A 22512-nucleotide genomic window follows, 5' to 3' on the forward strand; every position below is an offset into this window, starting at 1 on the left:
GGAATAACAAACGTGTGTACAAATGTATATATATAGATATATATATATATATATCTATATATACACATATATATTTTAAATCTGATGAGATGTTTTTATTTAAATACATTAATAAATAATTTTCAAGCAACCCAAAATAATCCACTTCACAATAAACATTTTCAAGTTCTTCCCCTGGAAATGAATGGATGACAAATGGATGATAAATAAATGGTAGCAGGCTCTTAAAAGCATGGTGCATTACACTGGTGCTATCACTGGAGGATCAATGAATGCACATCATACTAGCATCTAACTGTGCCACTTTCTAAAATGAATCAATACGTTTTTTTTTTGTATTTTTATGACGAGTCTGCCTTTTGTGCACATGAGCTTACCTTCATGATGAGTTGTTTGACAAACAGCAGCAGAAACGCTCGCAGAGACAGGATCTCCTTGTGGTTTGGCCTCGGACCATCTGAAAAACACCAGACGGCAAACTTTGGCTTGTTGATAGGAGCCAATCAATGAGCAAAGGCTCAGGAACCAAAGATATGAGACTTTTTTATTTATTTATGCTGAACTCTGCCTTTTATGTAAATACGATGCAAGAAGGAGAGTAGAAAACCATAAATAAGTGAAAGCAGAGTCGACTCTGTGCATTAAGGAATTTACAGTGCTGACAGGATGTTTGCTCTCACCAAGGCCTTTGGGAATGACCCCACTGCGGTCATGTGGGTTGACAACCCAGTAGTAGTACTTCAGTGTATGCATGACCTGGAGCACAGTGCCCACTCTGCGAATAGCATTGTAGATGGTCACTGTGCTGATGAACTCTGTCGCCAGGTAAGTGTAGAGAGTCAGTTGCACCTGGAAAAAGACATGAAGACATAATAGTTTGAGCGGAACAACCTAGTTTTTTGTTGCGAGCTCTAGCTGTTTGCTCCTCTAGGAGAAGAGGCGAAGGAATCACCTTGAACTTTGAACTGACTCAAAATAGTGTAATACATAGTAAGGCAGGGGAGGAAGTGGATTAGGACTGTCAAAGTTTGTGTAAGGATGCACAAACGTAGTCTCACAGACGTTGGTTTGCATATGTTGTAATTAATTTATCAAAAATGTTGTGTAAGTGTGTGTGTGTGTGTGTGTGTTTCCATTACCTTGGCAGGGGCGTGGATCCAGATGACGGGGTTAAACAGAATGTGGTCACACAGCTGCTTGAGCAGCAAGATGCCATTTTGCAGGTTGCTAAGGTATCTGGAAAAGGCCAGCACAATGTCCAGGACGGGCCGCGTCACATGCACCTTGGAAGACTAAAGCACAGACAGTGGATCAGTGAATCTGAGTATCTGCCAGAATGTACGGGGTGGAAAAGAGGAGCGGGTGTTGTGTCAGCGAAAGGAGTGAAGACACACAAAAGGAAAACAAGTGGTGAATGAAGTGCAACACAGAAAAGGGAGGGAAAGGACACATGCAGAGAAAGATGAGGAGGAGCCCCCCCTTCTGCCTAACAAGCACACAAGCCAGCTGTGACCTCTAAACACAGCTGAGGGAAAAACAAAGTCTGTCTCATGTTAAGTGTTGGTGTTTGCGTCTGTGCTGGTGTTTGCGGTGCTGTGGGAATCAAGAGCAGCCTTATTACTGCGCTGGGTTCATTATAATTGCAGCTACTGGAACAGCGTGATGGCTCTCATGTGTATTTCTGCTGCCGCTGAACCGATCTGTGTTTGTCTCACCTTCTCCAAAGTGTAGCCAATGACGAGGAAGCCTTTACAGGCCAGGACCTGTTCTTGCATCGCCACCGAGTTCTTCAAGAGCTCCATCACAAAGGACAGCAAAGTGCAGCTAACAGACAGAGAGAGACTGTGCGTGAGACAGTGACAATAATCTATGTAAGCTGCTGACGAGGCTCCGACTGTGAAGAGCATATCCGACATTAAAAGTGACTGAATGAGGGTGTCATGTACACATGATGCTGGGAGAGCAGATTAAAGTCAGCATCACCTTGAGGGCAGCAGATACAACAACGGTGCAATTTAGAAGAAAGATGGGCTCGTAGGTTTTACACTCAGTCGTAAGTGAACGTCAGAAACACATTAAATAACCTATGATACTGTGGTCTGTAAACCCGGCAGTACTGCACCGAAAAATGAAGACATTTAGAACAAGTTGTGCGAGTACCAATGGGTTCAGATGTCATCGATCCTTATTTTAGCAAAACATTAATTTAGAAGAGCAAATATTGTGGTGTATTATGATGTGAAAAATATCTCCTTTGTCTAATATATATATTTCCTAAAAAGGAAGACTGTTATTCATCAATTGTGCCACTTCACAGCCATGAAACAAGCAGCTATAAGTATATAGTCATATTTTGTATATTATGTTATTGTGATATGAAATTCATAACTACACGTGTTTCTGTGTATGTGTGTGTGTGTGGTTACCAGACAGAAGTGTCCAGCTCAAGGCTGGAAGGCTGGCGATAATCCAACTGTGCAAACAAAGGAAAGAGGACCTGCACGCCGCCAATCGAGTGTATACCACTCTGGACAGAGTGAGTCACCACAGCCTTCACGTCCTGAAACACACAAAAAAAAGAACGCATATAGCTACATTATTATGTATAAATAGCAGTTACTCTATATTTTAAAATAGCTGCATGGTCACAAGTATACTGTGTGGAAAAACTGCCACTTTTTTCTCAATGACCATTTGCAGGTCATTATCTTGCACCATGGTAACAACGGCTTCCATTATTACTTCACTTTGTAGAAATGCTCATACTCGAAAATAATGAAAGGGTCTCAAAGCTGATTGGTTAAGCTGAAGCACCTCTTTTATTTTGCTTCCTTTGTTGATTCATTATTCATAAAGAACAAGAAGATGAGGCGTGACTGACATTTCTTTTTTTTTCCTCTTACTATTGTGCAATCTGGTGCATAAACTGGTGTCAGTGTTTTTTTTACTGCAATGGACACAACAGCTCTTCTATAGGACCGTGTGGCAGGAGAAGCCTCCCCTCCCAAAGGAAGCAAAGCATTTTCAGTGATGGGAGCCGACTCATTCAGAGCTTGAGAAAAGAAAACTCCAAGCGAGTGAGAAAAGAGCAATCTCTCTTGGTGCATGTATATCTTAGCAGCTAACAGAATTCCACCATACCTCTAACAGAACATTTTCTTGTAAGTAGTTCCAAATGACATCTCGGAGCCAGAGGAAGCTAATTTCATACAACACACATTTGCACCTCTTCCCTCATTAGGCTACTAAAATAAAAAGCTGCCAAGTGAGCCACTTTCATTATGGAGGAGGAAAAAAGTCAAGAGTGGCACATATGGCACAGTGGGGGGGGTTGAGCAGACATCCAGGTGGTGAATGATGATTGCTTTAATGTTGGCGCAGCATATGGTTTCTGCTTTAAGTTACGTAATGGCAAAGCCCAGCAATATCTATACCCACTCCAAGGGGACTGGAAGGCGTCTTACCTGAAGCATGAGTGCATGAGGGGAATGGACAAAAATGGAGAGGTTGTCCTTAGGGGAGGACTCGAGGCAGAGCTGAGCATCTGTGGCGCGGGGGTTGTAGGTGAAGGCGATACTAGAGGACAGTTTGCCGTCATACAGTAAGGTCTTATGATGCTCTGCAAACAGCAGGTCACTCTCAGCTTTGTGCTTGAACGTGCCCTGGAAAGGATGGAGAAAGAAAGCGTTAGAAAAAGGAAGGTCACAAATGAAAAATCGGCCCAGATTTTAACTGCATTAAAAAGAGAATTTTAGCCATCGACGTTTGACATTTACAAAAAACGTTATATGTCTTTGCAAATATGTTGGGTTTTGTGCTTTCCAACCTGGTAACCTGGACCCAGCTGATAGATGGCCAGGATCTGAGCGGGACTTAGAGCCTCTCCAAACAGGTAAACCGCTCCCATCTGCCCACAGAACACACGGTTGGCATCTGCCGTCTCTGACGATCCCAGGAAACACTTGTCAAACGTCTGCGGGGGGGTTTAGGAGGCATAATTTAATAACAACACAAAGCACAGATATAGATGAAAAGAAGGAAGGAAAAGAGGTAGGAAGTAGGGAGGGAAGGAAGGAAGAAAGGAGAGGAGACAAACAAGACCAAAAATAACAACAAAGGCAAAAATCTGCTATAAATGGAAACGGCCTCAAACTACGAGCATAGTATAACTAATGTGATAACAGTCTGTCCTTCTCGCATCATGGTGTGGAGGCCACGTCTCAATCAAGCAGCTAATTTGCTTTCTGTCATTCTGATGCAGCTAGAGGATTATACAACACAGCAGAGGCCATTTCAGTCCTGAGCAAAATGTGATTTAAGAAGCTCATATCTCAGTGTGACAGAAAGCAATCCTAAAGACCCTGAGAGAGAACGCTCATATGGTGATGTGTGAAAAGTGCAGACTGTATATGACATTTTTCACTATGCTATCTATGCCAAAGGATGTAACAATGTTTCCCCTCTAAGCCCTTAAACATATTTAGAATATACGAACTGTGAGTGAGAAGCACATACACTCATATGACTTTTCGATTCATATCATACACAGAAAAGAAAAATCACAATCACAAAATTTAAAAAATTCACATTCCCGATACTTACGTCACTGGTGTTGACGAACCAGGCAATGTCTCCAAAGGAAGCCAGTTCCCCGTTCACGTAGCAGCTGATTTCACTGTTTTTCCAGCGATTGTAGACGTGAACAAGGGTCACCATGTACCACTGTAACAACAAGGACACACACACACACACACACACACTGAGAAGTGCTGTAGTACAATTGGAGACGACAATAAATCAGCATTTGGATACAAGGTGCCAGCCTGATTCTGTTCAATTTCCTGCGACTTATCCCCTCAAGCTACAGTCCCACACACATGAGTTTCTAGATTTGTCCACAAACAGTGAAACATCTTACCACTGTTACCACAGTAAAATGGTTATTTGTGGCCATGGTAGAGCATGCAATAAAAAAAAAAAATCTAACTAACTAAAATTAGTTCTGAGTTCTCATTAGGTTTGTTGAGGTAAGGTGGTGAGCCTTCATACACAGGGGAATGAGCAAGTTTCCCATTTTCCACTGGCAAAGGGCTCCCTACCACTGTAATGATGTTCAGTGTGTACTATGCCTGCAAGGGACTGAAAGTATTAGCAGTATCTCACGATTGCCCTCATTCCTCCTTCTTCTAGTTTTACTTTTCCCCAGAGTCGGGTGAGATGTGATGTTTTCTTAGAGCAAGGTCTAGATTTATTCTGTGTGCACTTGAGTGTCCGTGTTGTGTATATAAATGATTATCTCTGTGCTATTATATGATTTTAGTTGTCCATTTCCAGGATTTGTTTACTCAAGTTAATGAAGAGTTCATTTGCCCTCCGGATTACAAAACCGGAGCCCATGTTCCGGTTTCGTTTTGGTCGCCCTCGTACCTTCTGTGGTTTGAAGTCGTATTTTACACAGTGCTGGAATCCTTTTCCCTTGGATTTTAATGAGGTCACTATCAAACAGCCGCCCACAAAGTGCGCAGAGTAACCTAGGCCTTTACTGGTGCGGAAACTGAAAAGAAATACAAAAAGCACAGCTTTAGTCACTTCTTTGTAACATTCACAGCCAACATGGGTTATATATATATATATATATATATATATATATATATATATATATACATACATATATACATATACATACAATATATATATAAATATATATATATATATATATATATATATATATATATACATACATATACACATATATATACACACATACACACACACACACATATATATATATAGCCCAATATATCATATTAACACTTTACAAAGGGATGAAGACAGCAAACAATCATTTCTCAACTTCACAGACTCTTCCCATCACTCTGTGTGTCGTGGCGAGTTGGGGCCCCTGCATGTGATTTAGTGGATTAATCTCTTTAAAAAAGGGCACAGAGCTGAAGACGAGCTTCCATTACAGATTCTCTCATGCAGCGCACAGGCTGTCCGGCTTGGTTATCATTTTCACAGAAGCCCAAACAGATCATGTTGCGTAAATTAGATTTTTGACAGAAATTAATTTCTAGTTGAAGATAAGTTGATCAGAAGGCTAGATTTACGCGCTCCCCGGAGAGGAAGGAAAGGATGAGGACAAATGAAAGATGAAAAGGGAAGCACAACCATTTTTTTCATCTGGGAGGCTTAGTGCTGTACTTTTGCAGTTTATCTTTGAGCCTCAGTTACGTTTAAAAATGCATCACTGAGGGGATGTTGACACCAGTGCAACACCACCTCGCCTTGTATTTTAACACTTTACGTGCAAGACAGTACTCCCTTGAGTATTTTTGCTTTCCATATGTTGAAGATTAAAACTAAATTTAAAGGGCTTAGGGTGACAGATTACAGGAGTGGATTACATTATTCTGTGTTACCTACCAGTATAGGTACGGCTTGTCTTTGTCTACATTGATGTTGTTGAGAGGATCCATGCGGAGCCACGTGTGGAATGTAAAGCCATTCTGGTACGGCCACTTTGCTATGGGAGGCAGCGCTATCGCCTGTTAGGACAAAAATGAAGGAAGGAAAAAAAAAGTCAGGACACTGAAACCTGGAATTTGGCCAACTGAGAAATAAAAGTTATAAATAAAAGATATAAAAGTCACAGAAATGGATCACCCATATTAGTGTTTAATATGAACAAATACAGCAAATAAGGAAATGTAGTAGTCGTTAATTAATGTGCATGAATATGCGCTCCCAGTCTTTCCCATCTCATTAGCAGGAAGAGGCCCAGTCTTACGTTAACTACTGGAGCATTAAGTGGGGCACATGCAGTATTTACACACAATAGGTAGGATGTACACGTTATGTAATGACATATCATCCGTCTACACACAACAACTGTGTCTCAAAGACTTGGTTACTGTACGTGAATCAGAGCCATGATGATGGATTCACGTATGAGAATACAGATCATCCTGACGAGGATAAAACGTTAAGAGTGCACTTTTCAGTGAATGTGAGAAATACATTTTTAATAACCAAGTAGAATATAGAAAAATAGAGAATGTGTGAAGCTTATCAGGAAAGGAATTCAGGAGAGATTTTTCTGCCTCTCAATGGTATTTCTTTTGGGGGTAAAAAAAAAAAAAAACTCTATATAAGCAAAAGGAAAACATAACTTAATGTAACCTTTGGGACGTGATCATAGTGGGGTCCAGGCGAGTGGAAGATTTTTCTGCCCATGCAGTGAAACATTTATTACACAGAACAGATGGGGGTGACTTTGTACTCACAGCTGCATTTTTTCCTGGGAAGCTGAAAAAGGAGTCAGGGCCATTTCTGTGAGCCATGTACTTCAGCACTGACAAAAGCTTAACTGCATGACGAGGCTGAGGAGAAAAACACAACATTGATTGTGATAATGTCCAAGCAGACATACACACAGATGTACACTTGCAGCAACAAATGATTTAAAGAAGGTACAGCTCATTTTCTACTCAAGAAGCCGTTTTAAAAGACACATTTCACTTCTTTCTATGTTTTATTTGGAACAGACAGAGTATGCGACTGATCTATCTATCTAATATTTCACAAAAACAAAAATGAGAACAGTGGCAAAAGGGAGGGAGAGGGACGTGAAATCTAGTTGCAAAAAAAAAAATCAGCTTGTCCTATTTCCTTGACAACTTGATTGGTGTCAGCGATCAATGGGTTACTCTCATTCTATTCCTCCCTTCATCCGTCTCTCCCTTCCCGTGCCACTGGTTCTGCCTGGATGCAGTGACTTATCCTCTGTAAACGTACCATACATCATAAGTCCACTGAGGCTTTTCTCTAATAGCTGCATTCAGGCCAAACAACAGTGAGCAAACACCTTTATTTTGGCTCACAATATTTTGATCGTTGTTGTGAATACGCTCTTCAAATTCATGCATAATCTCACAAACCACCTAATTTTGATCATGTGATGCTGCTCCGGATCCAAACCCACTGTGGAGTCGGGATTCGCATGATTTATCTTGTCTATTAGAGTGTGGGAAGGCAGCAGCTGAAGTGTTGCTAGCACATTCCTCACTGCAGGTCCCAGACGACCAAGACACCTCAGCGTGGCATGACTCCGACTCACCCACTGGCCTTCCTGCCCCTGAAGCTTGCTGAAGAAAAGCTTCAGCTCCTTTACGGTGATGCTGTAGCTGGCGAGCACACCCAACGTGTCCACAAGCAGGTCTGCAGAGACGGACACACAGCAGAAAGGCGGGGATTAAGCACAGAAACACTGAAAATGATCAAATACATCATCTTTTAAAACCACATTTCCACCTAGAGGTAAAGTTTGCTTTAGTTCGTCATGTACTTGTTGACTTTCTGTCAAACGTTGTGAAGGTTATCAAGAAATAACTGATCTATTCAGTCCCATTTTTTTGTAGTTCTGCAAAAACTTTGGGGCAATAAAATCAACAGTGAGGTGGAAACAAATCTTATCTCCCCGACCCTTACAATTAGTACAATTTCAGATTTAAATATTGCAGAAATGCAAAGCCACCAAAACAGAGAGGACAGCTATGGTGAAGCTTCTTATCTAGTTATTACTGACGAACGATGAGGCAGAATATGACAGCTCTACGACTAGTGCATGAATCCACCACACTTGATTTAACCTTCCAAAGAGAAGGCAGGCTGTCTCTGCCTTTTTTTCATCTCAAGTATAAAAGCTCAGCCACAATTATTAGTCAGACAAATTCTGTGAAGGGCAGTGAGTTTGGACAAAAAAAAAAAGAAAAATAACAATAATAATAATATAAATAGGGCAACATAAATGATTTTTAGTGTGGTGAATACCAATATAACCATTACTTTCAGCTGCTGAGTCACTGCTGGGCTCTTTCATCTTTGCTAGACTGGACAAACCCTTCAGGCCAGCTCTGTTCTAGCTGGCAAAAGTTCACTGAGCCGAGGTTGTAGGACTAATTCAAATTAATTTGCAGATGGGCAACAAACTAGACTGAGAATCTGGGGGAGAAGAGCAGGATGATTGCACCCGCACTCAGTGTAATACATCACAGAGAGGTTATTATATTAAAAGATGAGTGTGCGGGGGAAAATTTAAAGGTGGCCATTTTATTTGTAATACTACACTGATTGATGAGGTTGGAGGTGATGTTCCTGCCTACTCGACATCCACACAGGGGATGGTGAATGTCATGTACACTCAGTCAGCAGTACTTGCTGTCATGAGTGATTGGCGCAACACAAACCAGCTGCTTTAAAACGGCCTTCAAACTAAATAGGGTATAATAGTTACGGTTGAGTTGGACAACTTTTTCCACAAGGAATGTTTTTCAGTACCTGCGATCATGCTGTCTGTGGTGGCTATACGCTGGAGAATCTGCTGGATGAGGCCCACATCTGTGCACGCCTGCAGGTTGCGGACACTCTTCTTGAGGATGGCAGTGAAAATGCTCCAGACCTCCGCCTGACAGGTGGGCTCACACTTATCCAGCAACTCCACCATGCACACTATGCTATCCGGCTCCTGGATAATGAAGTTCATCTCCAGGTCAAACTGGCCACCAACCAACTGCAGGACAAACACAAAGAGAGGTAAGTGAATGGTGGGGGGTGTTCAGTTTCAGTCAATCATCAGAGAAGTGGAACACGTCAATAAACTCAAAAAATACTGAGAAGAGCAATGAATTGTACTTTAAAAAAGGGCACACGTGTACATGACATTGCTTTGTGTGTGCACACTCCTTAACCGATGAATAATCGTGCATCAGAGCTGCTGCTAGCCAAGTGGATTAAAGGTCATAGGAGCAACACAGGTCCCCATCAGTCTATCCATGTCTATTTATCTGTCTACAGGGCGGTTTGAAGCAAGACTCGAGACAGCACAACAAAACCCAGAGCAGAAAATATGAAGCAAGCAGCCATGTCAGTGAAACAAAGTGAGACATTCAGACACACACACACACACCAACAGTGGAGAGTGTATTTGGAGCGCTTTTGTTCCTGAAGGAGGCCGATGAGTACCAGCAGCAGCTGAAGCAGACTGGCTAACACAGAGCTGGGTTATGATTTACTTTCATTTATGATTCATTCAAGAGCAGACATACGGTGATACATTTAGAGAATGTAAACCTCATTTATACGTCTTTATTTATATACCACTGCTACCAAAAGATTGTATTTCAAACCTGACAAGGGTTGCGAAACCCAAAAGTGGAAACTTTCCATGTGAATTTACGGGAATTATCTGGAAATTTTCAAAATTGAAGGTTGGCAACTTAAATATAGTTGGTAAATAATATATTGTAGCATAATCTTGGCTAAAACAATCAGATTTGATTTAAATACAGTTGAATATCAATGCTATTCCTCAATCACAGGCACATAACACTCTACTTATTGTAGGGCTATTGAGGCCACGCCCCCTACATGCACTGTGCATTCCTCCATCCCATGCACAGATAAGTTCTAGAAACCTGAACTATTGAAGCCACACATGTGAGTGCAAATACTACATGAAGTTACTGTGATTCTTACTCATGTTTGGTGGGGGTTTTTTGTGGACGCATTTCAAACCAGCTGAAGTTGATGGAAAATGAAAAAATGGAAAAAAAAGTAAATGCATCCCACCATGTTATTCTACCTCATTAGCCCCTGAACAAGCTGGAGACTGGAGTCTTATTGTGAAGAAGTAATGTTCTTTGTGTCGGAAAATAAATTGTATGGAGCTATAAATGTCCAAATTTGTCACCTCATAATAGTTGTGATGACATGTTTATTATTGAACCCTGCCTAATAGAAAAAGATAAGAAAAATAACAATGCTGATGTCAAATTAATATTGTAAATCTTGACACAAGGAGAGTCAAGGAGGTGTGACGGGACAAAAAAAGAAATCTAAATGAGATTGTCATACCCGACCATTACATGGGCTGGGTGTGAAAACAACTATTTGGTGCAGGGAATGGATACTGTCCCATTAAAATGATGGAGGAGAGATTAACCCTGGGTATGAGTGTTGAGTACAAGATAGGGAAGAAGGGGTGACACTATTAATGCTCAGAGAGAGGGGATGAGGTGATGATAACACTAACAAACGCCTCACCTATTCTCCCTTTAGCCTCATCTCATAAATGTTTATTTATTTTATCATGTAGTATTACCATTAGAGCAATGATTCTATCCATTGCTTTTGCTCAAAGTCAGTCTACACATCTTCCGTCAGCTTTTTTTCAACATTTAAAGTCACTGTTAACTGCAGTAACCTTTTATTCAAGGGTAAAAATTATACTAACTTGTTTTTTTTAATGAACTGATCTGTACATTTAGCAAATATTGACCATCCATCCATTCTAATCTGTCACAGAGGGAGCTAGAGGCAATCTCAGCTGACACTGGGCGAGAGTACAAAGTGAACGGGGCCATCATTAAGTCCCAAGAGCCAAATTTGTGCATTTAACAAGGAAATCTATATTTCTATACCTTACTTTAGATAAGCAGAATTACTACATTGCAAAATTACATTCAGAACAATAACAAAATACCTAGATTCATTATGTCAGACAGTGGTGAAGGATCATGGGAAAGGCTGTGTTGTCTCAGTTAGTTCCCCCACACATTTGAATTGTGTACCACTCGGTTAGAAGCCCCGAAATTTACGGCAAAGACAGTAAATCGGATGACGTCATTTAAAGGCGACCACAATTAACTGAACGTTAACTTGAATAGAGAATAGAATATAAAATAGCTAGTTTAAACACCATAAATGTGGTCCACAGAAGGTTAAATTAAGTCAAAGGATTCAAATAAAGAAAAAATAATGTCTGTGAAATCCATTAGCCTGTGCCCAACTGGCAAACCACCAGATTCATTTGCTTTGTGTAACTCAGCAAGTCACAGATAAATCACACCTCTGTCCGCAGAGGAAGGTAGACCGACGTCCGAGTTGACGCCAGCAAGGTCTGCCAGTAATGGATGTTGGGTGCCACAATGATGAGTGCGACATGAACACGAGTCATTCATCCGTCAGTCAGTTGGACCAAGGGGACAGAGCAAACATGAGGATAGAGACAATGGGAGGATGAAAAGCTACACAACGCTGACATACACCTGGCAGACTGGCACGCATGCAGGGACAGAAGTGCTGATTTAGGACAAGTGAATCTACTTATAGCCCTGCTACTGATACGAAACCACACTGCAGCTGCTTTTATTAATGTTGGTGATGGTTACAGAATAAGGCGTGGCGGAAATGCTAGTGCAGAGAACACTGTATGATGCTTCTGCAGAGGTTTAAATAAAAGACATTTAGAGTGACATTTATTTGAGTTCTACCACAATAGTAGTATACGATCAACAGCTTTAAGATATTAAATAGATTCAATTATGAAGAAAGAAGAATATTAATTGATTCCAGTGGTGCACTGTAAGGATTACAATATTTCAATTTCTTAAATTGTTCAATTGTTGTTATTGCTCTATTTTAGGAGCGGGTGTGGAAGGCTGCCAGCTCCAGCCTCGGATCCAGCCAATGAGAGCTCTGCAGCTAAAGCTGACATTAAGACGCTGGCTTTATGGCAGCAAGACACCAGATCCGTGGCTAGGTAACCTATCCTTGCTGTTCTCCCCTGAGGCCTGCCTGAATTAATCATTGTTGAGCAGCCAAGCCGCTACTGGGCCGTGACACAAAGCCCAAACAGGCTTCTATGGTCTCTACGGGGAACATGCATAGGAGGATGACGGAGCTAAACTTGTATTTCAGCTTATTTAACTGCTGGAGCGATGATGACTTTTGGTGGGGAAAAAAAAATGAGAACTGGAATTAAACTATGACAATGTCTGACATTGAGTAACTACTTCTACCAAATATGACCTCATTACAACAAGTGCAAATAGTATTGAGGGCATGTATATAAAAATATTCACAATCAATGTACTCCTTCCACCTTTTTGCTTTGACTGCCCTTTATGGTCGTCCAGTGTGAAACTGCATGTTGAGGGTTTATTGGCAGAAATGAACATAATATCCAGAAGAATGTTTGTATACATGTATAATCACTTTAAAATAATAAAGTTTTGTGTTTTCATAGTAGTGATGCGCGATATTGGACTTTCTGCCGATATCCGATATGCCAATATATATGGAGAGCACTTGGGCCGATAAGGACACCCTATTTTGCAGGGTATTGGTTTACGGAGGCCCATCATCTTGCGTTGTCATGAGTCTTCAGTAGCCCGGAAAGATTCTAGCAGAATCTGACTACACGAATGAAGAGGAATACACAGACAGAGGATACAGCAGAGGGAGTAGAGGAGTGGACGAATGAAGTGAGGTATTGAAGAGTGTTTACATCCTCTCTGGTACACGAAGGCCACTGTAGTCCAGGAGTTCTTGGGAAATTAAGAGGTGAGCAGAGGAGTCGTCTGTCTGTTGCACTCAACAGTCACCCCATGAGAATGTTAAATTTTCCTAATACTACACTAGTAGTATGTTACCTACCTAGTATGTACTATGTTAACTTATATTTATACTTAAGTACCCGTCAAATTATCCCATTACCTTGTTATTAGTGCCAATTCGCAAATATCATCCATACTTGGAGATTTTGAATTCTGAGTTTACTAATTCACAACAACTACATATTAGCATATTAACATTTTCACTGTGAGCATGCTGACACGTGTCTCACACATTATTCTACATGATACTCTTGAGTCTTGGCTCAGCATTCATTTCGTGCTAACATGCACCTCCACATCTCCTCAAACCATTTTGCAATTACAAAAAAAGGTGTTCAGGTGTTGATGGCATATGTAATTGTAGAGCTGCAACTAACGATTATTTTCATAATCAATTCATCTGTCGATTATTTTCTCGCTTAATCAATTAAGTGTTTGGCCCATAAAATGTCAGAAAACTTTAAAAAAACAAAATGATTCACTTTTAACAATTTCTTTGTTGTCCAGAGCAAAGACGTTTAAAAAATATTCACATTTAAGAAGCTTAAACAATCGGAAAACTTGTTCAAACCGATGAATCGATTATCAAAATAGACGATTAATTTAGTATTAATCGATTCATTGTTTCAGCTCTGTGTAATTCCATCCATACATGGTTCAGAAGATGCATAAATTGAGCAACAATTTAACAGAACCAAAACCGAGACATGCAAAGCTTTATTAAAAGCCTGTGAATTACATGAGGAGTCATTAGTCTACAGTGTAAATCATTCCCACTATTAAAAACCATGGAGACTACACACTCTGGCAGGGAGCAAGAACAATGGAAGATTTACTAAAAGAGCAAATCTATTTGAGGTCTTAGCTGAACAAAACAGACCTCTAAGTCATTGCAGACAACCATGTGGCACTGAAGATGAGAGAAGCAACAAACAATGGCCACTTTGCACTAAAGGGGAGGAAATAATTAAAATAACTCTGCTAAAATTAATAGGAACAAAACACTGATGGTGTCAAGCCATAGCTGGTGTGTGTGTGCGTGTGTGTGTGCGTGTGTGTGATTGTGTGTGTATCCAACTTGATGTTCATCTGTTAGTTCTCCCTCTAATGAACTGCAATTAACTTTATGGGTGGAATCATTTGACTATAGTCATTTGTCCAAATGATATGACAGCAGAATCAAACAACAGATGAATTTTCATGACAAGTCTACGGTCACGTCTACCCGTCTAGCTTATCAGATGGTTTTGAATTTATCTGGACAACCAGAATATAGTACACAAATAACATAATATCATCAGAGGATAATGGAGGATCTTAAAGATACTAAAAACAATCCAGTTTGACTTGGGTTTTTAATTCATTCTTATACTAAGGCGACATAATAGTGAAGCAAATTAGAGTGACCATGCTTTCACCATGCACCACTGGTCTAGTCCTTCCAATGGCCCTCACAACTGGATCTCTTAAGTAGCCATCTTGTCAGACCAAAGCCATTTAGCTTATTCTTCCACAAGACCCTCTCTTCACAACACCCAAACCCGACACATCTATCACAGTGACCCAAAACATGACAACAAATAATCCTGCGCTTTCCACTGCTGATGAGTGCTCACATTTTCAACATACTGATGAACGATGCTGGAACGGCTCCAGTCTGGTCAACCACATAATCTGTCCTACTCAAATCCCTCCAGTAATAGTGGGGAGATGGTGGAATGATTTTCTGATGGAGAAGGTGATGCGAAATAGTGAGAATGAGGCATTTAACTTGAAGGGTCTAAGAGAGATTGTTATTACTATAAAATTGCAATCATTGTATAATACATTCATACAATAGTGTAATGCAAATGGCAAAACATGTTGGAAATCTTTCTTATTGCAGTGGTAGTGATGAAGTCTAGTGATTGGTATTTGGTTTAAAATCCAGTAAAATCAAAGTCATTACAATGTATTTCATCAGGTTCTGCGGTTGTTTAATATGAATTTATTCAAAGGTCACCCTGCAGTGGTGTATCTAATAAAATAAAAATGGGCACACAACTAATTTAGGTCAAATACATTTGAAACCCTAAATCAGTAAGACCAGAGGCATGACAACATGTATACAGATATTGTCAAGCTTACTTTATTTTTATGTATTAGTTACATTTTAGGTTTGTGTGTTATTCTGTACATGATAAACCTGAATATATGAAATATATACTCTATGCAATCCAGGTTCACAGTGGAGTTACTTTACACCATCAAAGTGTGCGTCAGTGGGAAACACTGGACTCAGTATTAACAAACATGATCTACATGGTGGGAAGGTCAAGCAAATGACGATGGATGTGCCAATCAGCTGGTGCCAATCCCAGCTGACAAAGAGCAAAAGGCTAGTGGATGTGGTGAAAAGTGAAAATCCATGTTACTGTTGACTAAATGTTGGAGCATATGACTGATTTTTAAAACCGTGTGTGGCCCATTATAAAAATCACTGTGGCTTTAAGCAAATACTTTCTACCCCTGTACTCTTCAGAGTTTGCAGCCGTATCCACTCACCCAGAGTCCTTTGATTCTACCTATAATACACACACAATCTGCAGAGCTAAAGAATAATGAATCATTACAGTTTCACGGTAACTAGTCTCGTTGCTACACTACCCCTCTCAGAGACTAGATTTTGTTTGATTGATGGAAAACAGGTTCAAAGATCACTCAAATCCACTATATAAATATTTCTTACTGCAACCAAATTGTGTCTTCTGTGTTTAATAGGAAGTATAATGTGGAGATTGATGAATGAGTGGTAAATGTTCATCTGAATCCCAAATGGGGTTTTTGTTCATTATTGAATAATACATCAAGATTATAAAATGTCTCAGCCGATCCTATTCAGCACATTCACTCTCATCAGTGCCACACTGCTGCTGTCCTCCCAACATGAAACTCGTGATGAAAAAGAGGTGCAGTGGAGAGAATGATATTTAAATAGCTGCTTTTCTAAGAATACCTTCGGATGAATAACCTGCCAGGCTTGTTAAACATTAGATGCGACTCTGAATGGGCAGTAGACTGATCAACACATGAATACCGCTGTTGTTCCATTTACTGGTCCAAGACAACAGCTCTAGTTTGACATGTAACAAAACAGTGCATGTGTACATTTAGGCTGTTTTAAATGACATTAAATTGAACGTCCATACATGCATATGATCAGGTATTCCGGGTAATGAGAAACAAAAGAACACTGTTTTATCCTTTTGTGTAACTTGCTGATGGTTTTATAAAAGGTATGACAGCATGCCTTTTTTATTATCGTCTTCAAAATTATTGTACATCCCATTAACTATACATGCAATACGCTGACTAGGAGCAAGAACTGGGGGAGGACTGCAAAAATGTGACATGCTGTATTCATCACAAATGCACAAGCCCAAGCAAATGCACTTTAGTGTCCAACAGGAGAAGCTGCTTTTGTCCTTTTTCACATTAAGCAACTGAATCAGAGCAAAGTGTACATACTGAGGTGTATACAAGATTTTTTTAGAAACACTAGAATTGTGTATCTGGCAATCCAGATGGGTGGCTGCTATTTCAAAAGAAGGAAAAGGCTAGTCAGGAAATGGACCTCATTAGACATCAGAGTGCGTACAGGCTTTGACAAAATCTTTTAGTTTTTAAGACGTACTTTGACTGACTGAAATCATCTCATTCTGGAGTGAGATGATTTTGAGAGAAAATTAAAACAATGTGCAAACAAACACATGGCTTTCTGCTTGAGAAAAATCTTTCTGTGGTATCTACAGTCTGGAATTGGTTATCTGGTATTAACAACATTCCTGCTAAAGAGTAGGTTGTCTCCGCTCCTGCAGGCGACTGCAGAGAGTAGACATAGGAGGAGGTGTTTTGATCACGACTAATGTAAACAAGGAATTTCCTTGTTAGATAGAGCCACGCCTACAATTTCAGTTTGCATAGTAGTTAACAAATAGAAAGATGTGCTGTGGCGCAACATGGTAAAAATAGCAACTGGATCCAGGAGGTGAAAAAGGAAAGAGATAAGCATTAGTGAGGAATTCCAGCCTGCCCTGAGTCATGGAAGAAGGACATTACTAGTTCAACATGAGAATAAGTCAAAACTAGCATCAAACTAGTATCAAAACTAACTCCGTTGTCTCTATATTTTTTTTATCCAAGAAACCTCCTAATCTTAGATGTTGCTAAATTAATTTATCTTTAAAATCAAGCAAAGAACAGAAATTGCTCTATCCAAAAGGAAATGGTGGTTTCCTACAGTATTTAGAGGATGGAAAGATAGCCTTCATAAAAAATGTAAACCTTCAGGGAAAAAGTGACTGTTACTATTTTACACAGAAAATGCCACATGTTTACCAAGAATAACCTCTGTAAGCCATTGTCTGCTTAATATATTGATGATAAGAGAACATTTTTCCAGGATTTGTTTGGTTTATGCTTCAGCAAAACATGATCCTTGGGGAAGCCCTGATTGTACAATCGGGAAATCAGTTGTTTCACTCGAACCTGCTTCCTGTAGCTTGTATTTAATGGTGTCACTGCAGCTTCCTCTGTTAATGCTTCAACTCTGGTCAACAACAGCAGTTTTTAACAGCCACTAAACACAACACAGTTGTAAATATCAACATACTGCGCCACCGTTAAGATTTCTGAGCATACAAGAGTAAAGCATGTATGATTTGTAGGTCTTAACATGCAAAAGGTCCAAGCCAGAGCCATGTTGGTCGACGTTACAGTAGGACGATGCATTGGGACAACAAACTACCGGCTGATCCTTCTTAACTTTGGCGGAATGCAATGATATATCTGTGATGGAAGATGACAAATTGACAACCTAGTTAAGTCCCAGTGTGGACACACAACCTTTACCTCCACTGCTTTGTAAACAGTTGCTACCGCTCTGTTGGTTCCATAGATATACGACACACAAAGATAAGATTGACCTGTTGTTTGATTTAGTTTGTAAGTATGAGTTAATAATGATTCATTCTTGATTGGTTGTTGTGAGGGGAGTGGGGTCTGACCCAGACAGGTCACCAGCCTACCACAGCAACGACACACAAAAAACAAACAACTATTTCTGCTAGAGCTGAAACAATTAATCGATGAATCGATTATTAATCGACAACTATTTTGATAATCGATTCATCAGTTTGAAGCTTTTTTCATGATTAAAACAAGATTTCCGATCTTTTAAGCTTCTTAAATGTGAATATGTTCTTAATTTCTTTGCTCTGGATAACAAAGAAATCATTAAAAGTGAATCATTTTGGTTTGTGGACAAAACAAGACATTTGAGAATATCGTCATTTCCAGGTTTGACAAACACAATCAACATTTTTTAAGATTTTCTGACATTTTATGGACCAAACAATTAATCGATTAATCGAGAAAATAATGGACAGATTAACTGATTAATCGTTAGTTGCAGTTCTAATTTCTGCTCACATTAGAGTGTCCAATTAACTTAACCCCAGTATCTGTGTTAGGAATGTAGGAGGATGCTGAAATCCCACATCCCACTCCATGCTTGAGTAGATAGCTAAGATGTGTTTAAAAAAAAAAAAGAGAGCGAAAAATGAAGGCACACATGCAATATTGTGCCAAAATCTATAAAACACCAAACAGGAAGAGGCAGATCCTGCACAGAAAGGCCCAGTCTGACCGAGATTCAAAACAAGAAACTTCTTGCAATGAGGAACAGCAGCGCCAACCACTGCAGCACTGAAAACAGCTGTGGCAGACTGATTAGTGATGTTCTAGTTTAAAGTATGTCCTGACAATATGTAGAATTCTACCATTGGATAATGTTAGGTTTATATGTATGCTACAACACAGTCAACACATCTACTTAACAAAAGGAATCAGAGTCTTGCCAAGTGACAACTGGTCATAATGTTACTTATATAATATTCCAAAAGCCTCCAGAATCAGCATCATGTTGACATTTCCAACCAGAGGTTGAGCGGCAACAGGCTCCCAATCATTGATAACAGCTGTCAAACTGTTGTCCACCCAGATGTCCCGTACTTTATTGTCTATTTTCCTTTTAAGTGGAAAATAATTTACAAAATTGACATCATGTGCCACTGAAAAAGAGCTATTGAAACAATTAGCTCTTCTAAAAGGAGCTGTTGACCAGTGTTATAAATCAAGTAAGAAGTAGGCTCATTTTCCCATAGACATAGACTAGACATTCAAATAAGAGTTACTTTTGCCAAGAACAAGCAGAGTCACCCAAGAGGGTATTCAATAAATTCTCATTGGCCTCAGAATGGTCTATGGGTCCTGCTCAACCCATGTAAATAAAAAAAAGTGGTTAAAGAACATCTTAACAATGCTGGTGTCGATCGAACTGCGATCCAAACCAATGACCTTCTTGCCGTGTGGTATTAATGCTATCCACTGTAGCACTATGTGAACCCCAGTAATAAGTCATCTCGTTTGATATTCATCCAGCAAGATTATTAATGTGGCCTACAGTCTCACACATGTGATAGTCTACTGGACTTTATATTTACACACACACGGTTATATTTAGGTTAGGTTTGTGACGGTTTAGACCGAGCACATGATAGACTATTTCAGATCGCAGGAGGGGCAGATTTGGACAGTGTCTCTTTATCTGTCAACACCAAATCATTTGGTAATTTAGTCTGGGCCAGTACAGGTTCATACAAACCAACACAGTCACGCAGCTTAATTTCCAGTTAGTACAGACACAATCTGGTGTTAAAAATACATGTCTTGTAGTACATGCATGCAAACTTAAGGGTGCAGTTTTTCCAGCCAATATGAGTCACATCACAACAGAATTATACTTTAACACATCATGTTAAATTACTGATTTAATGTCCAATCACTTTAAGGCTGGATGAAAGCAAGGAGAAGTGGAGACCGCAGTGTCAGTATTCAGGGGCAGTCACTTTCTACAAGTTTCATATGTCTTAAGTGAAATATGGCTGGGAATCACTATCCATTAAATCATAAAATTAAGAGCAAGGCACAGTGAGTGGAACAGAGTGGGTAATTAATTCATCTGCTCTGTGCCTCTGTGAATCCAACTGTACATAATGGACTGAAGACCATTAAGAAAACCACAGCAAAATAAAAAAAATGTTTGACCTCACATTTCACATCGAATGTCTATTGTTAAGACTTGCCAATAATGCATTTTCAGTTTCGTGAGTGGAGGGAACGAGAGCTAAGAAAGACAATTCAATTCCGTACTGAAGGAAATCCCAACATACAATCTACAAGAATCTCAAAAGAAGCTGCATGTTCAGGTTCTATTCACAGTGTCACCTTGAAGATATACACACCACTATTTAATCAAAACAAGAAAAAAAACAGCATAATATTGTCCCAAGAAATAAGAAGATGAACATGTTTTGGGATGGAGGCACTTTCCCATGAGATGTCATCAAACAGAGACTAATGAGTGGCAATAGTTCACAACATTTCATACAACAAATCAGCATGTATTATGTTTTTATATTCATATTTTTCAGCATTTAACAGTGATGCTTGACAAGGAGGCGCACAGTATTAGCATATCATTACAACCCCTACTGTGCAGAGAAGATTATATGCCAGGAGGTTAATACTACTTCCTGTTTAGCCCGAAGCTCAATAGTGTTCCAGTATGTTATTATGACAGTGTCTGCATTTTCAGCACATTATTTAAGGTGCAACTAATACCCATCAATTTGACAAAAAGGTCCCATATTTCAGCAACAGCAATGACTTTAAATGGTCAAGGTGGAAAGTGAATTGCATGTGCTGTGCATGTAGTGTTGTGTTTGATTGGGACTACAACAACAAAACATCTTGGGCTTGGTCCTTTCTTAAAGGATGTAACCACTAAACGACGACCAACATAAATATCATGGATCCAGAGACATGCGCTCTGTCAAAATCTAACATGATACACGTTTTTACCATCAACAGAACAAGAATGTTCTGTGATAAATAGCAGACAGATCTGCTTCTGCTAACTGGATCCTAGATATAAACAACTGCATACCAACACAGATAATCTCACATATCAGTGACTGGACTATTCTCCATCGCAATGTAGAGTGGCTGATTTGTATGCTTAAAACAGAGAGAGAAAAACAATCACAAACGTGTCTTAAGAGGGTGAAATAAAAACGGTGGTTGTACAATTTGTTCAGCACTCGTTTAGGATCAAAAATTCAAGCATACGAGAGTCAGCTAGAATTTTCTTAAATGCATAAACCGACAAAACAATGTTTGTCAGGTTAGCTTTTCTAAAATACAAAGCTTTCAACATCAGAAGGCTGAATACAAATGAGAGGCAGGAGCTTGGGCCTATTCTCACAGCATTGCATCTTCCCAATCAATTACATCTGGACAAGGAGGAAAGGAGAAGATGAAGATTGTACTGTGGCCAGACAAAAGATCTGCTCACCAAACAAGTAAAAAACACTAAAAAAAATAAATAAATAAAAGCAGCTCAGTACATTTCTTCACCCCCGTAACTCTGTCTTTTTGAGTGTGTCCACATTTGAGGACCCAAAAAGTTTCATTTCATTTCAACACATAAATGCAAGATAAAAGATGAGAATCCATCTCATGGGAGAATCAACATGAGTTAAAGTAAACATGTTTGTTTAATGCTGGCCAGTATTACATGGTGCATGTTTGGTTTTGTTTTATTTGTTCAGGAGGTGAGATTATCAGAGAAATGTGGGTGAGCTGACGCTAGCAACACTACAGGAAAGAAAACAAAGTGTAGTTTCTCATTACTGCTGTGGCTGACTCCGGAGTGGAGTTAAATGATCTTGTTGTTGTTCTTTGAGAGTCTCCACCAATAGTTCCAGTCCCCAGCTTCCTCCAACACAACCAGTGGCATTCTCTTAAAATGCCTTTGTGAACAGGCACTGTTTATAGAAGAAACAATGAGCGAGGAGAGATGTAGGCCAAGACGTAGAACACAATATGGCCCTGTTTCCAAAAACTGCACTGCAGCAAATGTAGATGCAAAGGAATAAATGCAACTGGTTAATCT

General features: G+C 39.7%; 1 protein-coding gene across 9 annotated transcripts in view; it reads right to left on the bottom strand.

Moving 5' to 3' along the window:
* The window catches only part of lrba (LPS responsive beige-like anchor protein), a 162133-nt gene that overhangs the window by 131294 nt on the left and 8327 nt on the right, over positions 1-22512 (bottom strand). For all 9 annotated transcript variants that reach the window (XR_006360576.1, XM_044028266.1, XM_044028272.1 and 6 more), the window contains exons 2-14: positions 9340-9571; positions 8120-8220; positions 7287-7382; positions 6427-6548; positions 5428-5554; positions 4603-4722; positions 3827-3973; positions 3465-3662; positions 2427-2560; positions 1716-1824; positions 1140-1292; positions 681-849; positions 378-457 (exon numbers count right to left, since the gene is read on the bottom strand). Coding sequence is in view for 8 of the 9 variants with exons in the window: in XM_044028266.1 (XP_043884201.1) it covers positions 378-457; positions 681-849; positions 1140-1292; positions 1716-1824; positions 2427-2560; positions 3465-3662; positions 3827-3973; positions 4603-4722; positions 5428-5554; positions 6427-6548; positions 7287-7382; positions 8120-8220; positions 9340-9571 (1788 nt within the window). In the remaining variant the exon portion in view is untranslated. The remainder of the gene's footprint in view (positions 1-377; positions 458-680; positions 850-1139; positions 1293-1715; positions 1825-2426; positions 2561-3464; positions 3663-3826; positions 3974-4602; positions 4723-5427; positions 5555-6426; positions 6549-7286; positions 7383-8119; positions 8221-9339; positions 9572-22512) is intronic.

This window comes from Solea senegalensis, linkage group LG6 (assembly GCF_019176455.1).
Source record: "Solea senegalensis isolate Sse05_10M linkage group LG6, IFAPA_SoseM_1, whole genome shotgun sequence".
Lineage (NCBI taxonomy): Eukaryota > Metazoa > Chordata > Actinopteri > Pleuronectiformes > Soleidae > Solea > Solea senegalensis.